Source organism: Procambarus clarkii, chromosome 41 (assembly GCF_040958095.1).
Source record: "Procambarus clarkii isolate CNS0578487 chromosome 41, FALCON_Pclarkii_2.0, whole genome shotgun sequence".
NCBI classification, from domain to species: Eukaryota; Metazoa; Arthropoda; class Malacostraca; order Decapoda; family Cambaridae; genus Procambarus; species Procambarus clarkii.
Window position 1 is genome coordinate 19,306,525 of NC_091190.1, and position 22,500 is coordinate 19,329,024.

Below are 22,500 nucleotides of genomic sequence, written 5' to 3' on the forward strand. Positions count from 1 at the left end.
GCCACAGGGACCTCATCAACCTACAAGGCCACAGGGACCTCATGAACCTACAAGGCCACAGGGACCTCATGAACCTACAAGGCCACAGGGACCTCATGAACCTACAAGGCCACAGGGACCTCATGAACCTACAAGGCCACAGGGACCTCATGAACCTACAAGGCCACAGGGACCTCATGAACCTACAAGGCCACAGGGACCTCATGAACCTACAAGGCCACAGGGACCTCATGAACCTACAAGGCCACAGGGACCTCATGAACCTACAAGGCCACAGGGACCTCATGAACCTACAAGGCCACAGGGACCTCATGAACCTACAAGGCCACAGGGACCTCATCAACCTACAAGGCCACAGGGACCTCATGAACCTACAAGGCCACAGGGACCTCATGAACCTACAAGGCCACAGGGACCTCATGAACCTACAAGGCCACAGGGACCTCATCAACCTACAAGGCCACAGGGACCTCATCAACCTACAAGGCCACAGGGACCTCATCAACCTACAAGGCCACAGGGACCTCATCAACCTACAAGGCCACAGGGACCTCATCAACCTACAAGGCCACAGGGACCTCATCAACCTACAAGGCCACAGGGACCTCATCAACCTACAAGGCCACAGGGACCTCATCAACCTACAAGGCCACAGGGACCTCATCAACCTACAAGGCCACAGGGACCTCATCAACCTACAAGGCCACAGGGACCTCATCAACCTACAAGGCCACAGGGACCTCATCAACCTACAAGGCCACAGGGACCTCATCAACCTACAAGGCCACAGGGACCTCATCAACCTACAAGGCCACAGGGACCTCATCAACCTACAAGGCCACAGGGACCTCATCAACCTACAAGGCCACAGGGACCTCATCAACCTACAAGGCCACAGGGACCTCATCAACCTACAAGGCCACAGGGACCTCATCAACCTACAAGGCCACAGGGACCTCATCAACCTACAAGGCCACAGGGACCTCATCAACCTACAAGGCCACAGGGACCTCATCAACCTACAAGGCCACAGGGACCTCATCAACCTACAAGGCCACAGGGACCTCATCAACCTACAAGGCCACAGGGACCTCATCAACCTACAAGGCCACAGGGACCTCATCAACCTACAAGGCCACAGGGACCTCATCAACCTACAAGGCCACAGGGACCTCATCAACCTACAAGGCCACAGGGACCTCATCAACCTACAAGGCCACAGGGACCTCATCAACCTACAAGGCCACAGGGACCTCATCAACCTACAAGGCCACAGGGACCTCATCAACCTACAAGGCCACAGGGACCTCATCAACCTACAAGCCTCCCAAGGCCACAGGGACCTCATGAACCTACAAGGCCACAGGGACCTCATCAACCTACAAACCTCCCAAGGGGCTGGAAGCTCCTGACTTACCAGCGCTCCTTTCCTCCTGCTGGAGCTGCTCCGGTCGCCACGTACCTGCAGGAGACGATAACATTAACTACGGTTTGGATAACATGTTGTGGGGTGAATATAATTTGAAAAAAGAATTATCATCTGTGAATTATGTCATTTAACCAAGCACATAAACTATTAATTAAGACAATAAAAGACTGGGGTGTATTTCAGAGCAATTAATATCATTTCGTAGTTTAATAAGCTGACCAATTCCCGTACAAGTGATCTCAAATTTGACCAGAGTGTATAGAAACAACTCAAAAAACTATATGTTTCACTTTGGTTTTTCTTTTCAGTACAGAAATGGTACTGGTACAGAAATACAGATAAAGGACTGGTACAGAAATACCAGTCACTGGAAAGAAAAGGCGTTGTGTGTGTGTGTTAAGACTTATGCTCGAACACAGCCAAACAAGACTGTGCAGCGTGCATTTATGAAAGAATTCGCTAAAAAATGCACCAAATGCCATTGCAAATTTGGACGTGGCACTAATGGTTCAAAGAGGAAGGAAGGCTGTGGAGAGCAGACAGGCTCTGGACGAAGGCTCCGGACGAAGGCTCCGGACGAAGGCTCCGGACGAAGGCTCCGGACGAAGGCTCTGGACGAAGGCTCTGGACGAAGGCTCTGGACGAAGGCTCTGGACGAAGGCTCTGGACGAAGGCTCTGGACGAAGGCTCTGGACGAAGGCTCTGGACGAAGGCTTTGGACGAAGGCACTGGACGACCATCCGTACCGGAAGAGATGGTCGAGCGGGCTCGGGGGGGGGGGGGAAATGTGTTCGAAGCCCCTTGGAAACTCCATAAGAATAGCAACGCAGAATCCTCCAATGCTTCCAAGTTGGCGTGTCGCAAGGAAAAACCCCTTGCTAATGACGCCCCTATAGCTACGAGCTCCAGCCAGCCCGTTCACGTCTCAAAACCAGATGAGCAAAAACGCCAGCAGTTCTTTGTCGAAATGCACGAGAAACTTGGAGACAAGGGAGTTCGAACCAACGTCTTGTTTTCAGTTCGTGGAGGGACTCCCCAGTGGAGCATCACTGCTTGCACACTGCACGCGGTGCGTGTGTGGGGGGGGGGGGGAGCTGGAAGAATACTTTGGGTCACAGATATTGACCCAGAAGTATTGATCAAGAAATATTGAGCAACATTGAGGTACTGGAACACCAGACATTCACCAGATCAATAGAAGTAGCGACCACACGCACCCCCCCCTCACACGCCAACACACCTAAGAGACTTGAAAGCTTACAAGCTTACGCACAAGCTGGGGCCCGTAGCACAAGCTGGGGCCCGTAGCACAAGCTGGGGCCCGTAGCACAAGCTGGGGCCCGTAGCACAAGCTGGGGCCCGTAGCACAAGCTGGGGCCCGTAGCACAAGCTGGGGCCCGTAGCACAAGCTGGGGCCCGTAGCACAAGCATAGTGGTTACAGAGGGGCGGAGACTGCCGTGTGGTTGATTGTTCAACAAATCCCTGAACTCTATGTTTAACAGCTCTCTCGCCCCTGTCCATGGAGGACAGAAGAACGTGTATATATGCTGGTTAGCATTGTAAATGTCTGGCCACGTCTGTGGTAGGGAAAAAGAAAAGTGCTTGGGGAGGGAAGAGGGAGAGAGGGAGGGAGAGAGGGAGGGGGAGAGGAAACAGAGGTGGAAGGGGGGAACAGGGTCCTTGGTGGGGGGGTGGGGGGAGGGGGGAATGACGTTCGCTGCCTGCAGTGCGGCCATTCATCACTCCCCCCCCCCCAACAACACCCCTCCCCCATAACCCCCCCCCCTCCAGCTCTTCGTAACACCTGATCGTACATTCAACACTTCACCCCTACCCCCCCCCCTCCACCACAACACATTACGCCTTGCATTTTGACGTATGCTCGGCCCCCAACGTCAAAATACGACGTATTATAGATCACGGCGGCTCGCAAAACTGACGGGCTGTCCTGTTTTCTATTTGTGGGTCCTCCTCTTGGGTTAGGTTCGGGCACGCTAGTACGTCAAGTTTGTGACGTTGTGACAACGCTTAAGAGGACGGGCTGCTCACCCCTTTCAACCCCCCCCTTTCCCATCGATCTCTAAACACCTGTTTCAGCAGCTATAAAACACTTGTCCCTCCTACACCCCCAGCAGCAGCAGCTATAAAACACCTGTCCCTCCTACACCCCCAGCAGCAGCAGCTATAAAACACCTGTCCCTCCTACACCCCCAGCAGCAGCAGCTATAAAACCTGTCCCTCCTACACCCCCAGCAGCAACAGCAGCTATAAAACACCTGTCCCTCCTACACCCCCAGCAGCAGCAGCTATAAAACACCTGTCCCTCCTACACCCCCAGCAGCAGCAGCTATAAAACACCTGTCCCTCCTACACCCCCAGCAGCAGCAGCTATAAAACACCTGTCCCTCCTACACCCCCAGCAACAGCAGCTATAAAACCTGTCCCTCCTACACCCCCAGCAGCAACAGCAGCTATAAAACACCTGTCCCTCCTACACCCCCAGCAGCAGCAGCTATAAAACACCTGTCCCTCCTACACCCCCAGCAACAGCAGCTATAAAACCTGTCCCTCCTACACCCCCAGCAGCAACAGCAGCTATAAAACACCTGTCCCTCCTACACCCCCAGCAGCAGCAGCTATAAAACACCTGTCCCTCCTACGCCCCCAGCAACATCAGCTATAAAACACCTGTCCCTCCTACACCCCCAGCAGCAGCAGCTATAACACACCTGTCCCTCCTAAACCCCCAGCAGCAGCAGCTATAAAACACCTGTCCCTCCTACATCCCCGGCAGCAGCAGCTCTCCAAAACACCTGTCCCTCCTAAACCCCCAGCAGCAGCTATAAAACACCTGTCTCTCCTACATCCCCAGCAGCAGCAGCTATAAAACACCTGTCCCTCCTACATCCCCGGCAGCAGCAGCTCTCCAAAACACCTGTCCCTCCTAAACCCCCAGCAGCAGCTATAAAACACCTGTCCCTCCTACATCCCCAGCAGCAGCAGCTATAAAACACCTGTCCCTCCTACACCCCCAGCAGCAGCAGCTATAAAACACCTGTCCCTCCTACACCCCCAGCAGCAGCAGCAGGTCTCCACAACACCGTCTAGAAGGAGAGTAAACACTTCTGGCGACCGTAATGAAGTGCAACCAAACGTCGCCAGCGATGACAGCTCTGGACAATGCCTGATTTAAACATCTTTAATACACCGATCTGTACTGTGTATATAATACATTATATACACAAATTTTTGTGTATATAATGTATATAAACTCATACACAAACTCTATATCAAACCCGGTAATATAGCTTTAATATGTTCAATAAAATGAACCACAGAAGCGAGGAAGGTCATTGACCGAGAGTGTCGTACCGTACAAGCTCACGTGTAGCAGAGCGGAGACTCGTGCGTCTGGCAAGGGAGGAGGCACGCACTAGCCCCATGCAAGTTGCCAGGAATGCAAGGTTGCAAGTCCCGTGTTTTGCTATGCACTTCTGGCAAGGTTGGCCTTCCCCGCCGGATGGCGCTCTTGCCCCGAACCTCGCTATACCGTCCCCTTCCCATGCACGCGCAACGAAGCGGTTCTATACGCCGCTATACGCGGCTATATGTAGCTATACGTCGGAGGCGGAGAACGTGGTGCAAGCGCGCTCAGTGGAGCACCACTGCAAGGAAATTAAAGAGAGAAAGTCCTTGTAAAAATGCAGTCATTTCGTAATTACACAGCTGGCAACTCTTGCGTTGACAACCGAGACACAGTTTCTGTTTACATGTGTAACCTGCCATTGTGGCGCAGTGTGTGTGTGGTGTGTGTGTGTGTGTAGTGTGTGTGTGTGTGTAGTGTGTAGTGTGTAGTGTGTAGTGTGTAGTGTGTGTGTGTGTGTGTGTGTGTGTAGTGTGTGTGTATGTATGTATAGTGTGTATGGTGTGTGTGTAGTGTGTGTGTGTAGTGTGTGTGTGTAGTGTGTGTGTGTAGTGTGTGTGTATGTATGTATAGTGTGTGTGTGTGTGTAGTGTGTGTATAGTGTGTATGGTGTGTGTGTAGTGTGTGTATAGTGTGTATGGTGTGTGTGTAGTGTGTGTGTGTAGTGTGTGTGTGTAGTGTGTGTGTGTAGTGTGTGTGTGTAGTGTGTGTGTGTAGTGTGTGTGTGTAGTGTGTGTAGTGTGTGTGTGTAGTGTGTGTGTGTAGTGTGTAGTGTGTAGTGTGTGTGTGTAGTGTGTGTGTGTGTGTGTGTGTGTGTGTGTGTGTGTGTGTGTGTGTGTAGTGTGTAGTGTGTGTGTGTAGTGTGTGTGTGTGTAGTGTGTAGTGTGTGTGTGTAGTGTGTGTGTGTGGTGTGTGTGTGTGTGTGTGTGTGTGTGTGTGTGTGTGTAGTGTGTGTGTGTGTGTGTGTGTGTGTAGTGTGTAGTGTGTGTGTGTGTGTAGTGTGTGTGTGTGTAGTGTGTGTGTGTGTGTGGTGTGTGTAGTGTGTGTGTGTAGTGTGTGTGTGTAGTGTATGTGTGTAGTGTGTGTGTGTAGTGTGTGTGTGTAGTGTGTGTGTGTAGTGTGTGTAGTGTGTGTGTGTAGTGTGTGTGTGTGTAGTGTGTGTGTGTGTAGTGTGTGTGTGTGTAGTGTGTGTGTGTGTAGTGTGTGTGTGTGTGTGTGTGTGTAGTGTGTGTGTAGTGTGTGTGTGTGTAGTGTGTGTGTGTGTGTGTAGTGTAGTGTGTGTGTGTGTAGTGTAGTGTGTGTGTGTGTAGTGTAGTGTGTGTGTGTGTGTGTAGTGTGTGTGTGTGTGTGTGTGTGTGTGTGTGTGTGTGTGTAGTGTGTGTGTGTGTAGTGTGTGTGTGTGTAGTGTGTGTGTGTGTAGTGTGTGTGTAGTGTAGTGTGTGTGTGTGTGTGTAGTGTAGTGTGTAGTGTAGTGTGTGTGTGTGTGTAGTGTGTGTGTATGGTGTGTGTGTGTAGTGAGAAGGGGAGAGTTGGAAGGAAGTAGTTTCACTCCATCACTCCGGGAGTAAACGCCACGCCGCCTCTCCTGCCACACACAAGAAATGTCATGGCATGGTATGGTATTTCCTGCAGCCTGGGACACCCTGCCTGTCAAGGTGAAGCAGCGGGCGACCTATCCCAGGACGGGATAGGGAGGGGCTAGGCTAGGCTAGGCTAGGCTAGGCTAGCCCCGCAGTTCAACCTACCTCACGCCCTATGGTGGGGTTCCCTAGCCTTCTCTATCCACTTGGGAAATACTTTCACATCGTGACAGCTTCCTCTGTGACGCAATATTTGTATAAACTGTGACGCAATATACGCATCGACTGTGACGCAATATTTGCATCGACTGTGACGCAATATTTGTATAGACTGTGACGCAATATTTGCATCGACTGTGACGCAATATATGCATCGACTGTGGCGCAATATTTGCATCGACTGTGACGCAATATATGCATCGACTGTGACGCAATATTTGCATCGCCTCCAGGGCCCCAAGCCAACCAGCCATACCTGAAACAAGGAGATTAACTAAGCAAACACTAGAACGACGAAATCGCACGAATGCGGAACAAGTTAATTACTTGTGATATGTATGTATATGTGTATGTGTATGTGTGTGTATGTGTGTATGTGTGTGTGTGTGTGTGTGTGTGTGTGTGTGTGTGTGTGTGTGTGTGTGTGTGTGTGTGTGTGTGTGTGTGTGTGTATGTGTGTGTGTGTGTCAGTCACTTAGGGGAAGGAGGAGAGGGGATGGGGTTGTTGTTGTTGTAGGGGATAGGGGGGCGCGGGGGGGAGGTGAAATGGGCTTGTAGGAGGTGGGGCTGGGCAGGGTTAGGGAGGGAGGCAAGACGCGGAACACAACAACTGGGTGGAACAATTATCATTAGGCTGGTGTGCAACACGACCGTCTCCTGTAGCGGGCTCCGACGCCTGCGGCTTCAGGCTTAACAGTCATTCCGCTGTTGCTGCTGTTGCTGTTAGCTGCAGCCAGCTGCTGCAAGGGAGGCATGGCAGCAGCGCCACTAAGGCACACCAACAGCCTGAAACTGAGGAGACACCCGCAGCAGCAGCAGCATATGGATATAATAAAGAGCAGCTGCAACAGAGAACAGACAGCTGCAACAACAGAGAACAGACAGCTACGACAGCCAGCTACAACAACAGACCAACAACAAACAGCAACAATAGTCAACAACAGCCCAACAACAACAGCCTGGTCAACAACAGAGCACCACCCCCTCCTCCTCCCCTCCATAAAAAAAAAATCCAGCAGTCACCAAGAGTGTCACATATGATAATTCCTCCAGGAGCAGCAAGAAGGAGCAAGTAAGGGAAAGGGAGGAGGAGTAGAAGAGAGCAATTAAGGGGGGAAGGTATAACCAGCGCTAATAGTCAAAGGGAAGGGGGGAATATAACCGTTAATAACCACCGGAAGCACCTTTGCAACCCGTGCAACGAGACCGCTCTTAACAACAACGCCACACTGGGCCTACACGCGAAGGTATAATTACCCAGGGACATAAAAAACAAAAAAACAAGGGTAAATTAGGGTTGTAAATAATATCAGCTGATTCACCGCTCAGCACCCCCCCCCCCCATCACCCTTCCCTACCGGCAGTATGTTTCCAGCTACTAAATAATTCAAAGTAATTTCCATAAGATATTTCCTACTTTACATGCAAGTGCAATATCGGGCACCGGAGGGTTAGGCTCACGAGGACTGTGTACCGGTGGACAGAGGGGCCCGAGACAGGTAAACCAGGCACTGTTAGACGGTGAAATGCCTTGCAGTGCCCCCTGGCGACCACAGGGCCAAAGCAGAGAGTTCACACCATCATTTTATCCTATTCAAGAAATGTCCCTGTGATGTATATGGTAAATAAGAGTATTAACTATGAGTTTAATCCACTATTCCACACAGAAATCACTTCAGTAGAACGTCTGGTTTCAACTTTTTTTTTTTTACCATGTCGTAGCTCAGTCGATTAAGACAACGTCTGGGATGCTCTCAGACGTAGGTTCGAATCCTCGTCACGGCCCTTGTGGATGTGTTCGTTTAAATCTACTAGTTTTGGGGTCGAACTGAGTGCCAAGGCGTCTTTTTTTTCAGAGTAATAGAGCCTCTCCTTACTTTTTCAAAGTAATAGAGCCAGAGTAATAGAGCCACTGTACAGCTCTCAGAAGAGCAATGGTGTATCTTCACTCCGTGTGCGCCTGGTGCAGGTGTCAGCGTCCGGGGCTCACGCTATGTTGGCCCAGGTCCTGATTAACGACCAACACGTCTCGCACCAACTCAAGATACACAGACCACCATCGTATTGTATTGGGCTTCCGCGGAGTCTTCTGTCTCAATGTTTTGCTGTCTATCTGTCTGCCTCTCTGTTTCTGTTTAAAGGCTTTCGCGCTCCAAGGAATTCCACTCAAACAATTATTATATTATATATATATATATATATATATATATATATATATATATATATATATATATATAAATATAAATATATATAAATAAATATATATAAAAGAGAGAGAGAGAGAGAGAGAGAGAGAGAGAGAGAGAGAGAGAGAGAGAGAGAGAGAGAGAGAGAGAGAGAGAGAGAGAGAGAGAGAGAGAGAGAGAGAGAGAGAGATTAGAAAACAGATTACCGTACTCCATCCTTACATGTGAATGGTACACCATTGAAATCCCACACGGAATACGTCCCCTGCGGGTACATTTGTCGGGTCGACTTGCCTCACATCAGCCTCCGACCACTAATGTATTCCATAGATGAAGCTGGACACCCCTCCCCCCCCCCCCTCCCGTCTGTAATTGCACGAGCAACCCACAACAGACTGTTGGGTCGGCCCCTGGCGGACCCCCCGACCCTTAGTGCTCAACCCCTTAAGCACTGGAACATGTACAAACCTCGTTGCCGTCAGAACTCTCATGAACCCTAAGTTCGTCGTCCTCCGCCCCGCTCGGGTAGCAAACTCTTAACTCTTGACCAGACCACACACTAGAAAGCGAAGGGACGACGACGTTTCGGTCTGTCCTGGACCATTCTTAATGGTCCAGGACAGACCGAAACGTCGTCGTCCCTTCACCTTATAGTGTGTGGTCTGGTCAACATACTTCAGCCACGTTATTGTGACTCGTCGCCTGCAAATTCTTAAGTCTTTTTCCAGTCATTCGCCAACCCTTACTGCTCGCCTCCCCTTACAGGTACCCTGAAGGGTCGTGCCAGGGATCTGTAGACGTTCCACCGTCCCAGCCCGTCCTCCTAAGATTCTCGAACGTCAAGAAACTATCGTACTAAAGTGCCCTTATCCCAAGCTACCAGAGGACCCAAAACAGAAAACGCGACAGTATGACAATTTCGCGAGCGGCTACCATTGTCTAGTACACCGATTTTTGCCCATTTTGGAATGGTGCCCAAGTGGTTGGGCACCATTCCATCCCCCTCCCCGTCCCATCCCAAATCCTTATCCTGACCCTTTCCCAATGCTACATAGTCGTAATGGCTTGGCCATTTCCCCCCTACCCCTCCTGATAATTCCCTTGACCCCGACCTGTGACAAAGATTACATATGTCCCCCATAAACCTGACAAAGTTGAAATATATGTTGCTGGTGGACAGGGCAAGGAAGCGTCACTGGGATGAGGTAAGTGGAACTGTGAGTAACGCTGTCTTAGTACGCCCGACACGCAGACATGGGGGGGGGGTCACACAGACAGGGAGGGAGAGTGGAGACACAGACAGGGAGGGTGCGGGGGAGGGTGGACACAGAGACAGGAGGAGGGGGGGGTGAGGGTGGACACCCCGAGCTAAACAGCTCTTGCCACAATGTAATAATGATTCACAGTTGACTAACGCGACGCTGAGTGAAAGCTAAACACCTCACTCAGCCCCTTACACTCCAGTTTAGGCAACGTTGAAATCAAGATGTTACTTCATTAAACTAACCCCCCCCCCTCCCCTCCCCTGCCACCCCCCACCCCCCCCCCCCCCGCGGGCACAAAAAACATGCTCGAGTAACTTCTATTCGACGGTAAATTAACTTTCTCAACGTTAAATCCCTCTTACATAAGCCTCATTTTCAAAGATTTGCCCCCGAAGGGGACACGGAAGACTAGAAGAAGATGCTCCTTCAACCTTGAGAACCTGTCTACCGGTGTTGCAAGGCGGGTGTTGCCGCCCAGTGATCAACCTATGTCAAAAAACCTTTAAATGCTAAAATAAATAATAATAATATGCTGCACATGTACAATGTCTCCTTTCGGGTGCTAAGCGCATATACCTACCATATCATCCTCCAATTCACCAAAACCACCTAAGATCACTAGATCTAAATTCATAGTGTGTGTGTGTGCAATGCTTAGACAAACGGACGTTTAAGCAACAGGCCAGGAATGAATCTGGGACTCGCTGGCACCATTACACAAATTCGAGAATAAAACGGGAACAAAAGTCAGTCTCTTTGATGATACTTTTCGTTAAAGAATGGTTGGGGACGACAGCCAATCACCAGCCGGATACGGAGGTACACCGGGGGCTGTTAAAGGAGTCACTCACCAGCAGGTGCCACAGGTACACGGGGACTGCTGAAGAGGCCAATCACCAGCAGGTGCCACAGGTACACGGGGACTGCTGAAGCAGGCCAACCTCAGCCCTGGAAACACAAACCGAAACTGTCTCTATTTTCCGCTTGTTACAACTTGTAATAAAGTTGTTACATCTTGGCTTAACGTGTTTATGACGTATTAAAACGTTGTGACAACTTGCTATATTGGTTGTTATAACTGGTGAGGAGGTGTTAAAACTTGTTCGAACGTTGTACCAACGTCGTAGTTTCGGTGTGTGTTTGGCGGGAGCCCAGCCGTTCGTCAAATGCAAATATTTTCTATAAACCATAAAAACCAATATTATACATTTCTAACCAGATAAAGCACTTAAGTAAAGGACAAAAACGAAGATCTTAAACGACATAGAGGATATTTAACACAATCAGATCTACTCAAAGTAGGATATCAACATGTTTTAAGGATCTGGGAATAATGACGACCTAACGTTTAGGGAGCATAACCAAGCAAATATTGCGTCGGCTAAATTTGAAATTCAAGAAAGTGGATTTAAAGGGGTTGGGGGGGGGGGGAGGGGAAGACAGTTTCATGCAAGAAGTTCCAGACCAACCGGACGGGCAAGTGACGGGCAGGAGACGGACAGGAGTCGGGCAAGTGACGGGCAGGAGACGGGCAAGTGACGGGCAAGTGACGGGCAAGTGACGGACAGGAGTCGGGCAAGTGACGGGCAGGAGACGGGCAAGTGACGGGCAAGTGACGGGCAAGTGACGGGCAAGTGACGGGCAAGTGACGGGCAAGTGACGGGTAAACGCACACCTCCAAAACGTGTTACTGTCACGTGACTTGGACACCGACGGCAAGCACTCTCAAGCAAATCTAACATTCGATCAAAGTGCCTAAACGATGCCGCCAAAGTGGTCACTTTACAGGCTAGAGGAGCGCGTACCATCAAATAATGCATGAAGCCACCAGGTGGTATTACAGTTAGTGGCTGTAATTACAGACTGTAATGAACCAGTTATTCAAAACACACGCTCCCCCACCCCCCCGGCTCATTCGTTATTCTCACACGCACTAAAGCCGCATTCACAGACTTTTACAACGTTCTAACTACCAAACAAGCTTAACAATAAACAATAATTTAACCTGCAAAGTTAATAATCCAAAAAAAAATCAAAGAAAAAGTTAGTAATCCAATATTTTGTCTTTCAATTTGTCTTCTAAGACGATAAGAGGGGTCCTGGATAAGAGGGGTCCTGGATAAGGGGGGTCCTGGATAAGAGGGGTCCTGGATAACGGGGGTCCTGGATAAGAGGGGTCCTGGATAAGGGGGGTCCTGGATAAGAGGGGTCCTGGATAAGAGGGGTCCTGGATAAGGGGGGTCCTGACCCCATCCTGGGGGTCCAATACCCCCCTAGAGAAGCGTTGGGGGGCTATCTATCATCCTCTACCGTCTGGTAGAGCGGGGTTCCAGGAGCTAGAGTCGTGCTCCATACAAAGGTTATAATACCCGGTCCCACACAGAGACAGAGTAACCATAGAAGGAAGAAAGGAAGGAGACAGCGTCTACCACCACTACCTCCTCCTCCTCCTCTTCCTCCTCCTCCTGGGGGTTGGGGAGTGCCCTCTACTCTCCCTCCCCCCCCCCCACCTCCCTCTCACCTTCCCTCACCGTGTTCCTACCGCAAGGTGACACTTTTGCAGCGTCCACCTGCTGGTCACGTGCAGGCTGCCGGTAGGGGAGGAGGAGAAGGATGTCACGGGTGTAGGCTGGGGTGAAGCCACGTGTGCAGGCTGAGTGAAGCCACGGGTGTAGGCTGGGTGAAGCCACGGGTGTAGGCTGGGTGAAGCCACGGGTGTAGGCTGAGTGAAGCCACGGGTGTAGGCTGGGTGAAGCCACATGTGCAGGCTGAGTGAAGCCACGGGTGTAGGCTGGGTGAAAGCCATGGCCCCCATACATCATGAAGAAGGTCCCTAGTTGTACCCCTTCGTCCCACCCCTGGTATGGAGGGGACGCACATAGCCTCCTCCCCTGTGGGTCTCCAGTTTCTTTCTCTCTCTCCCTCCTTCTATCCCTCCAAGGTCCTCTTCCTTCTCTCTCCCTCCTTCTATCCCTCCAAGGTCCTCTTCCTTCTCTCTCCCTCCTTCTATCCCTCCAAGGTCCTCTTCCTTCTCTCTCCCTCCTTCTATCCCTCCAAGGTCCTCTTCCCTCTCTTCTCCTATAGGTCTCTGTTGACTATCTCCCTCCCCTCCCCCCTGACAATCCCTTCCGCCCGAGGCCCTTCCATGCATCCATGTAAACAAAATCTATTAATCACACCTGCTGCCCCCCTGGAGAGGCAAGCAAAATGATTAATACAACTTCTCATTGACCGTGGTTGAGATTCCTCAGTAAATCTCCCATTCCTTGAGCCCTACTTAAGTCTCCTTAATTCCAGCGTACTTCCCTGTGTGTCACTTTTTTTTCTTATTCCACTAAAATATTTCCTTGCACAAAAGCTTCATAAGTAAATCTAAGTGTCAGTCAGTCGGGCGGGCAGTCGGGCGGGCAGTCGGGCGGGCAGTCGGGTCAGTCAGCAAACCAGTAAGTCAGGCAGCCATTTTTTTTAGCAACTAATCAGTTAATTAGCCAACCTGTGCTGCTAATTAGGAAAGCTAATTATCATGCCACGAGCAGGTCGTCAACCATCTAACTAAACAAGTAACGAGTAGATAAACCTCTCTCCCCCCCCCCCCCCTTAGGAACTGCGTATCACCCCCCCCCCCCTTCAACCAGACAACCAGGCAGCTACCCAACTTGGTTGCAGCTATAGGTCTGTCAACCACCCATCCAGCCAGAGGATACGAACCATACAGACTGCTGGGATATAGGATATGCTGGGATATAGGATATGCTGGGATATAGGATATGCTGGGATATAGGATATGCTGGGATATAGGATATGCTGGGATATAGGATATACTAGGCTATACATATATATATAGCCAGGACGATAGCTACCCCCAAACAAGCACTCAACTAGCCATACATATAGGCACCCTGAGCCACCCTCCCCCAATCCATCTATCCGTCCATCCTAACACCCTCCATCCTCATCAACGTACTCGGGGGATGGGGACTGCAGGTGGACGCTGAACTCAACGCATTGAGCATCCTTTCCCATACATAATGGGCACGTATGTATGCATGTACGTACATACATGTATATACATGCATATTCGCACGTGTGTGCATGTATTCGTGCGACTCTTTTGTATTATCAACTGCGTACGGATTTGGAGATGCCACGCACGTGTCCCTGGGGGCCGAGCGCCGTGTCCCTGGGGGCCGAGCGCCGTGTCCCTGGGGGCCGAGCGCCGTGTCCCTGGGGGCCGAGCGCCGTGTCCCTGGGGGCCGAGCGCCGTGTCCCTGGGGGCCGAGCGCCGTGTCCCTGGGGGCCGAGCGCCGTGTCCCTGGGGGCCGAGCGCCGTGTCCCTGGGGGCCGAGCGCCGTGGGTGGACAAGTATTGATCACAGTGATGGGGGCGAGCCGCCCCCCCCCTCCCCAGCACCGCCCTCATCCCCAGGTGACACGCCCATCCTCATGCCCCCCCCCTCAAAAACAAACTCATACCTATATTGATAAATTGCATTTATCTAGTCTTGTTTAAGACAATGTCATCATCACTGGCCCATGACGCGAGTGCCAAGCTAATTTGAATCAAGTGCTACTTGTTTTGCGAGTCAAAATGACTGTCAAGAGAATAGTGAAAACCTCGCTGTAGTGGGCCTACGGCCGCTCCTCTAAGGCGGACACCTAGTTTGAAGTTTTGTGCTCAGATTTAACCACCTGGTTAGGCACTGTAACCTGGTGGTGAGTGTGCAGTGCTCTCTTAACAAGAGGGTTATTGAGGGGGTCCATTACCGAATACAGGATGAGGTATGGGGAATCTCGCATTCCTTTAAAGGATGAGTATATGGGTCCTTCTATCGCCCACAGGTCGTCTCCGCCACCCCCAAACAAGTAGCAGGCAGGGCGCTAAGTTCATTATTCATTATATACACTGTGACGAGCTTTCATTCCCTCGGTGTAACAATACAACGACAGAAAGTACAAAATAATGCCTACCGATGGTTACATTACACCGGCTATACTGAGTATGCTATACTTTGTATGCCAAGGTTATGGCCAGTCTCCGGCATCTCTATATGCAGACAGTGTCCGCCATAAGGGTGGTTCTGTATGCAGTTTCTATCTTTAGAGGGGTCCTGTATGCAGTGTCAATCTGTAAGGGTGATTCCGTATACAAACGAGAAGATACTGGCGGCAATACTGGAGAAGTGACACATGCCTAACGCAGCCTAAATTCTTCATATAAAGTTTCGATCAGAGCCGCCAGTTATAATTTACGGTGGCGGTCCGGAAATCGAGTGATTTAGTAAGTTTGTTTCTTTTAGTAAGTTTCTCCCCTTTTGGCGATTTTTTTTCTACGCGAGGTGATCCTAGAGTCCAGATAGAATAATAAAGGTAATTTAAAATGGTGCTCCTGTAGATGGCTAGGCTTTCTAGCAGGTGGCTAGGCTCTCCTGCAGGTCGCTAGGCTCTCCTGCAGGTGGCTAGACTCTCCTGCAGGTGGCTAGGCTCTCCTGCAGGTGGCTAGGCTCTCCTGCAGGTGGCTAGGCTCTCCTGCAGGTGGCTAGGCTCTCCTGCAGGTGGCTTTAATGTTTCTGTAAAGAGTTAAAATAATTTCACTCTTCTCGTTCAAGATGAAAGTCGGTGCAAATTTTTGTTTTTTCCTTCAAGAAACGGTGGAGGTGGAATCTGGGGTTCTCTGTATGCGACGCACGAGGAGACACTAGTCTGAGAGTCTTCACAATAAATAACCCAAGACGCCTACGTATAAGGAACATTAAACGCTTTTGGTCCAAGTACCTGCTGCCTTTTCCCCACTGCTGAGGGCGGCTGGAAAAGAACAACATGTCATACCGAGAACACTGCCTTTGGAGGGGCAACCATACATCTTCCTGCAGGAGCTGTGAGGACAGACAGCCTCCTCCCCCTCTCCCCAACTGCGTCTTAGTTTATGCAACCAGCGTGTTAACGAGACGGTCCTGGTGACTGCACGATGATAGACAGAGTAGGCTACTGACAGAAGCAGTCTTAGAGACGGCTTGTTCTGTGGATGCCGGCCAACCTCCCACGTGGCAGGTCAGGGGGAAGAGAGAGAGAGAGAGAAGTCTTCCCCATACTGTGACGGCGGAGTGTGGCCATATTACCAAGCCATCACTCTGGCCGGTGACAGTTTCCTAGGGACGTTACCGGCTGACAGGAGAGTGTGTTGAGGGAAACACGTGTTCAGCATGTGGGAGACAAGCCGACGAGGTCAAGGTTGGCGGTAGGTATCTAGGCAGGTGGCTAGGCGTTCCTGCAGGCGGCTATAGACGTTCCTGTAGGTGGTCAGGTGGCTACAGGCGTTCCAGCAGGTGGTCTGGTTCACCTGCAGGCGGCTAGGCGCTCCTGTTAGGGGCTACTGGCCCTCTGTAACAGCTGCTGCACAATGAAACTGATTTTCCTACCGATTTTCTCAAGTGATACATCAGTTAATGGGATTTCTTTGTGCATTTGAAGAGAAGCGTTGGAGGTGGAACTCCTGGACCACAGCCAGAGTGCATGGGGAAGCGGGCTAATGCGTGAAACCCCTGATTGGGTTCCACTGGAAGCCGCAGGACCCCTAGAGGATTCAGTTGAATCCCAGGTTACATTGCTTTTTTTGACCATGTGGTGTGGTGGTCTATAGGGCGTGTGCTTGGGAGTACCGAATATCTGGGTTCGAATCCTCCTTAGGGCTCGTATTGATTTCCTCTATACCACCCTTTTGGGGAGGTGCTTCTGGCCGTCTATAACCGTCCTGTTAAGGGCGTGACCCCTCAACGCCCTTAAGGGTCGTTAAGGGCGTTGCTTCTTGCCTTTCTTGCTGGCGGCAACTGGCCCTCTATAGTTGCAGCGTTAGCAACACGTTACCACTGTAACACCTGCAACACTCATCGTAACGGTTGCTAATAACTGTAACCCTGTATGCTGTAATAATTGCATTGCCATAACCCTGTATGCTGTAATAATTGCATTGCCATAACCCTGTATGCTGTAATAATTGCATTGCCATAACCCTGTATGCAACCCGTTCTCGCAAATTTAATAAGTCAATATTGACTTATTAAATATGTGCATAGGTGACATACTTAACATAATAGATACCCTTAAAAAGATTCATAGAAAACACCGACCTTACCTAACCTTGTTAGTATCTTAAGATAAGCATCTTATTGCTTCGTAATTACAATTATTACCTAACCTATAATAGGTATAGGTTAAGTAATAATTGTAATTACGAAGCAATAAGATGCTTATCTTAAGATACTAACAAGGTTAGGTAAGGTCGGTGTTTTCTATGAATCTTTTTAGGGGTATCTATTATGTTTAGTATATCACCTATGCACGTAGTTAATAAGTCAATATTGACTTTACGAATTTGCGAGAACGGGTTGCTGTATGCTGTAATAATTGCATTGCCATAACCCTGTATGCTGTAATAATTGCATTGACATAACCCTGTATGCTGTAATAATTGCATTGACATAACCCTGTATGCTGTAATAATTGCATTATCATAACCCCCAAAGAGCTGGGAAGAGTCCGCCCTTGCAGCAGCAAATGCTCAAACCAGTTATCAGGGGGGGGGGAGGTGAGGAGAAATGACCAAGATGTTAAAAGTACTTTTTACAATTCTTTCAGACTAGATGGAAAATCAGGTTACTCAAACAAATAATGCTGACTCGGGAGGAAACCAGTCAACTAATCCCCAGTGTGACTGAACTTAAGTTTTTTTTTTTTTATACTTACTGGATAATTGGCATTCCTTTTAAATTAACTTGATGAATACAAAGGGGGAATATATTGACTCATAAAAATACTCATACGCTCACAGGTGATGTCCAAGGCACTTCAAAATCTATAACTCAGAATTAATTAATGGGCAACATATAAAATACACATGGAGAATAATTAACAGTAAACTTGATCTAATAAATGCAAATTAATTAATCCCTAGGCTAGTATGACATCCTATATTCCTTTAGAGGCATGGCATAGAGAATACAAATTATACAGGGAACTCAAAATAGATAATTATACTGCTTCTCTGGTGTTTATATAGCCTAATGATCTAACCACCCACTCCCCCTAGCACTCCCAACATCACACTCACCATGAGTCTGTTTCCTATGCTCCAAAGTGGAGTCCTGGCTCCTCCTTGGAGCAAGGAGGAGGTAGGATTATGTGACAGGAAATCCTAAATAAGGATATATAAGGTAGAAATAGGGGTCTTGTAGGGGATCCCAACCTCTTGGGATGAGTTAGTAATCTTATTCTGATACACAAGTTGGTTTGTAATAGGAAAGTTAGTGCTTATAAGTGGTGGTTTAGCATGGTGTCCTTGTAAGGCAACTTATATGAAGCCAAGACGTCATACTCCACTCTCCCAAGTGGGAGAGTGGAGAAGGGTGTATGGAAGAGGAGCTTGAGGCCTAGGAGTCCCTACAGTGAGAGGAGTGACGGGTTGGCCCTGGTGCTTGACCGCTTCATCAATGGTGCTTGACCGCTTCATTAATGGTGCTTGACCGCTTCATCAACGGTTTAGGAGGCCATTTTTTACGTTATTTTTTCGCCTTCATTATTATTATTATTTTGGTGGGTAGATTTGGGAGTCGCGTTGTAAGTCTAACTATATGTACAGCTGAATATATATGTATTTAATATCAATTTGAGAGTTAAGAGGCGTCATTAGATAAAAAAAAAAAAAATGCTGTATCTGTGTTCGAGGTCTGAGGACTGACGCGCGTGGCTAGCCTCACCAAACTTTGCAGGGTGACTGGACTTTGTCCGGGGATGGTCATAGGCGGGGTCGAGGGTAGAGCCCCACTTTTGCAGGAAATGGCTGATCACACTAATTTCCAATCTCACAAAATAAGACTCCATCTTCACCAGGATAACAGTGAAGGAAAAGTGAAGAGTCGATGCTGTGAAGGGAAAGGAAGATGGCGCGTGGTAGAGAAGATGGTGAAGGGCTTGGTCTAGAGCCCCCCCGAAGGAGAGGGGAAGGTGTACAGTGAAGATGGTTACGGTGATGAAGATCTACAGTGATGATGTGGCACCCGAGCAACGCCGGGTATAACGGCCTCCGGATTGACAGGTATGGCCATCTTGATTTTTTTTGTTTGATTACCGATTACTGTTGCGATTGTGGCCGCGAACCACCTTTTGGGGAGACGATACAATACATCTGCCACCTCCCCTCCCCCCCCTCTCCTCATCCCCGCCCCCTCCTCTTCTCCGCTCCCCCCGCCCCCTCTCTCTCTCCCCCTCACATAATCTCCACATTACGACACCACTTAATGATCCGAAGGCGTATGACACCGTTGAATGACACGAGGGCTTGGGACACAACCCCCCTCCATCCCTTCCCATGACCGTGGTTATACCTGTATGCGACTTCGAGAGTTCTACTTTTGCAGCGCAAATATCTCAAATCAGCGAGTCTATTAATGTTAGCAGTCCATAGGCCCACATAGTCATAACCTTCGTTACTAAAAAAAAAAAGTGTCTTAAGTTAACTGGTGTAAAGTTCAGAGTAGTTTACCTGTGATGGTGCTTTCACAGTGCTTTCTAATCGTGGTTAGTTCACCCAGCGCATATCTGCCAACGCTTCGGTAGTTCCCATGTAAAGATTCTGATACCACTAACGTCCAGAGAGTACATTCTAAGTCCTTTAAAACAGTCACAGCTGTGTGCACGCTTTACTGCATTTATACGCGAAGAAATTACTGTAAACAGTTTGTCTATTTCATCTGCCTTGGAAGATTCAGTTTGGTGCTAGGCTTCAGACCTAACAGCGAGAGTTATTATTTTTAAGACCGCCACATTAGGCTACTGACCAACCAGTAAGTTAATTTACTTTTGTATTGACCATAATCCAGGACTAAATTAAACTCACAGTGCATGTACACCGAGAAGTGAGGTATACCTGTCTACATGTCGTCTCTGTCTATATGTCCATTCCTCGAGAGAGGATACGAACAGAAAAATCATTCCCTGTGGGAGAGGACCTCATAGTGCTTTAAATAATAAAATCATCGATTTGAACTATTAGTGTTGGTCTCAAATTGTCCACCTTACTTTACCTGAAGACCTCTTGAGTCCCACGTACGGGCTAAGACTTCATTAACCTTCTCAAGAACCATCACACCCAGCATCTTTTATGTTCCTACTCAAGCCTTGGCTCCACTTTTGTTGCATATTTCCCCCTCTTACAATTTTCACCTGGAGTAGTAGTAGGCATCCATCAGCCTCAGGAGACTATGGAGTTGCGCCCTGGTGTCGGCCTGCATGGTCTGGAGTGGCCTCACCAGGACGCTAAGGGTAGGTTGATTCGGGGAGAAGCTGTTACCCAGGCAGCATACCTAGAGTATTACTTACCTTTAATGATAAAAGTTTCCTTCATTTTACGAGTGAGCAGCAAGAGTCGGACCATGGGTCCTGGGGCAGATTCTCCTGCTTCTTCCTTCTCTTCTTAAGGGCACGCGTCCTCCCTCCTCTCCCTATCTGAAGGTATATTCTTGTTTTCTTATTGTATAGGGTTTCTTATCCTCTTCGTCCCGTGGTGGAACGTAGTTCTGTTTCTTCTCGACTTCAATGTAATATTTTCTTTCTCCATCAAAGCAATATAGTCTCTCTTCATATACATTTATTATAAGTCTATATTCATATAGACTTTTATATCCATACACCACCAGATGCTGAAAGCAGCTTTGTCAATATAATCTTCAGTTAAATATACATTAGACTATGTAAATACCAGTATCAGTCGAATGTTTGAGGTTTGTAGTTGAGGTCAATAGTTGAGGTAAAACGCCAAATCCTGCGTTATAAAGCTAACAAAACATTGCAGCCAACACTGCCACGAACATCAGAGGAAATGCAACAGTTGCAGCTGCTTAATCTAGCCAACTGTCCTCTACAGCAGCTGCTCTAACAACTGTCCTCTGCAGCAGCGCGTGCCACTAGGTGATGATATCCCAACGACACACCGCTTGTGTTGAGCCGTCGTCATACAGTCCTCTTTGGGGGGCGATCATTGAGGTAGTGGTCCTGGACATCGAGGTCCCAACCATTCACGTCGCGGGGCTCCAAAAGTCAGCAGAGGGCCAAACGTCTGTGAGTTGTTGCTAGTCCAACTCGCGGAACATGTCAACATGTAGTAAGGTTTCGGCCTTCTAACTAAATTCATCTGAAACCACTTTAAGGAACTGCACAGAAAAGTGGCAAACAACGTTTGTGTGGTAGTTTTCACAAACTGTTAGTGGGGGAAAACTAGTGAATTATAGCCTCAAGCATCCGTCACTGAGGCTACTCAATAGTTTCATCACGAGTGCGAATTCGCCTCTTTTTATATATATATATATATTTTTTTTTTTAAGAAGAGGGGTCTAGTCAACACAGTTTGTTCAAATGTTCAACACTAAACCACAGTTCGTACACTTGACATTAGTCAGTTTTGCAATTGAGCAAACTGGCAGAGTTGGCCCGACTACTCTACACACACACACACAGTTCCCTCCACACTGAAGGGCGATAAGCACTTGATAGGGATTTCCGGCCGTATGACAGAACTGTTACACGCTTTCAGAGAGTACCACAGGGGCCCCCTGACAGTGTGGCAAGCTTCGCCGTGCTCAGTTGCAGGTTGGAACACTGTAGAGGAGCGGAGAAGATGAGGTAGCACTCTTGTAGGTTGACCGCTAAGACAGCTGACACACCCACGAGAGGGGAAGAGAGAGGGAGGGAGAGAGAGGTCTTCATCCCTTCACACCTAGTTCTACAATGCAACGCGGCCCGCTATCCTGTCACACCGCCACCCGCTAAACACACTACACCATGCCCGCAGCAGCCATCCTCAACTCTCTGTGGCTGTATTGATCATGCAACATGTGCAACACACGGCAACTCACAAACGTACGCACACACACATACACATTCCGACACACACGTACACACACACACACACACCCGACCGCCTACTCTCGCAAGCGTGCTCACTTAACATATTTAAGCCATCCTGCAATGAGGAATTACACACTCCAGTCCCACACAAACCACAATATAATTTCCCCGCTGCTGGAAGACACAGTATCATATACAATGAACACAACGAGAGTAAAAAAAGGTTAAATTGTTGATTATGTTGGAGAGGAGATATGGCGCTGGCCGGCAGCCTCATGCTCCGCCCCCACACCCCAACCACACTACCACCACAGTCACTCCTTCCACCTGCTGGCCTGCACTCCACACAACCTCCACTCACATGCACGCACTAACACGGGGCTTACCTAGCACGCACACTACTCTCAAAACACAAGAGTGTCCCCCAAGGCATCGTTCACGGGCCGGAAGGGGGAGTTAAGCTGGAATGCCATAACCAGCACCGCTTCATTCATGCCCAGTT

General features: G+C 49.1%; 1 protein-coding gene across 4 annotated transcripts in view; it reads right to left on the reverse strand.

Annotated features, from left to right (window-relative positions):
• The window catches only part of LOC123761094 (zinc finger protein chinmo), a 140,609-nt gene that overhangs the window by 88,196 nt on the left and 29,913 nt on the right, over positions 1-22,500 (reverse strand). For 2 of the 4 annotated variants that reach the window (XM_069339449.1, XM_069339450.1), the window contains one exon: positions 1,418-1,462. The exons of 1 other annotated variant lie outside the window; for it this stretch is intronic. In XM_069339449.1, the coding sequence (XP_069195550.1) occupies positions 1,418-1,462 (45 nt within the window). Of the gene's footprint in view, positions 1-1,417; positions 1,463-20,474; positions 21,942-22,500 lie in introns of those variants that run through there. One more of the 4 variants, XM_045747034.2, reaches the window with a different exon arrangement.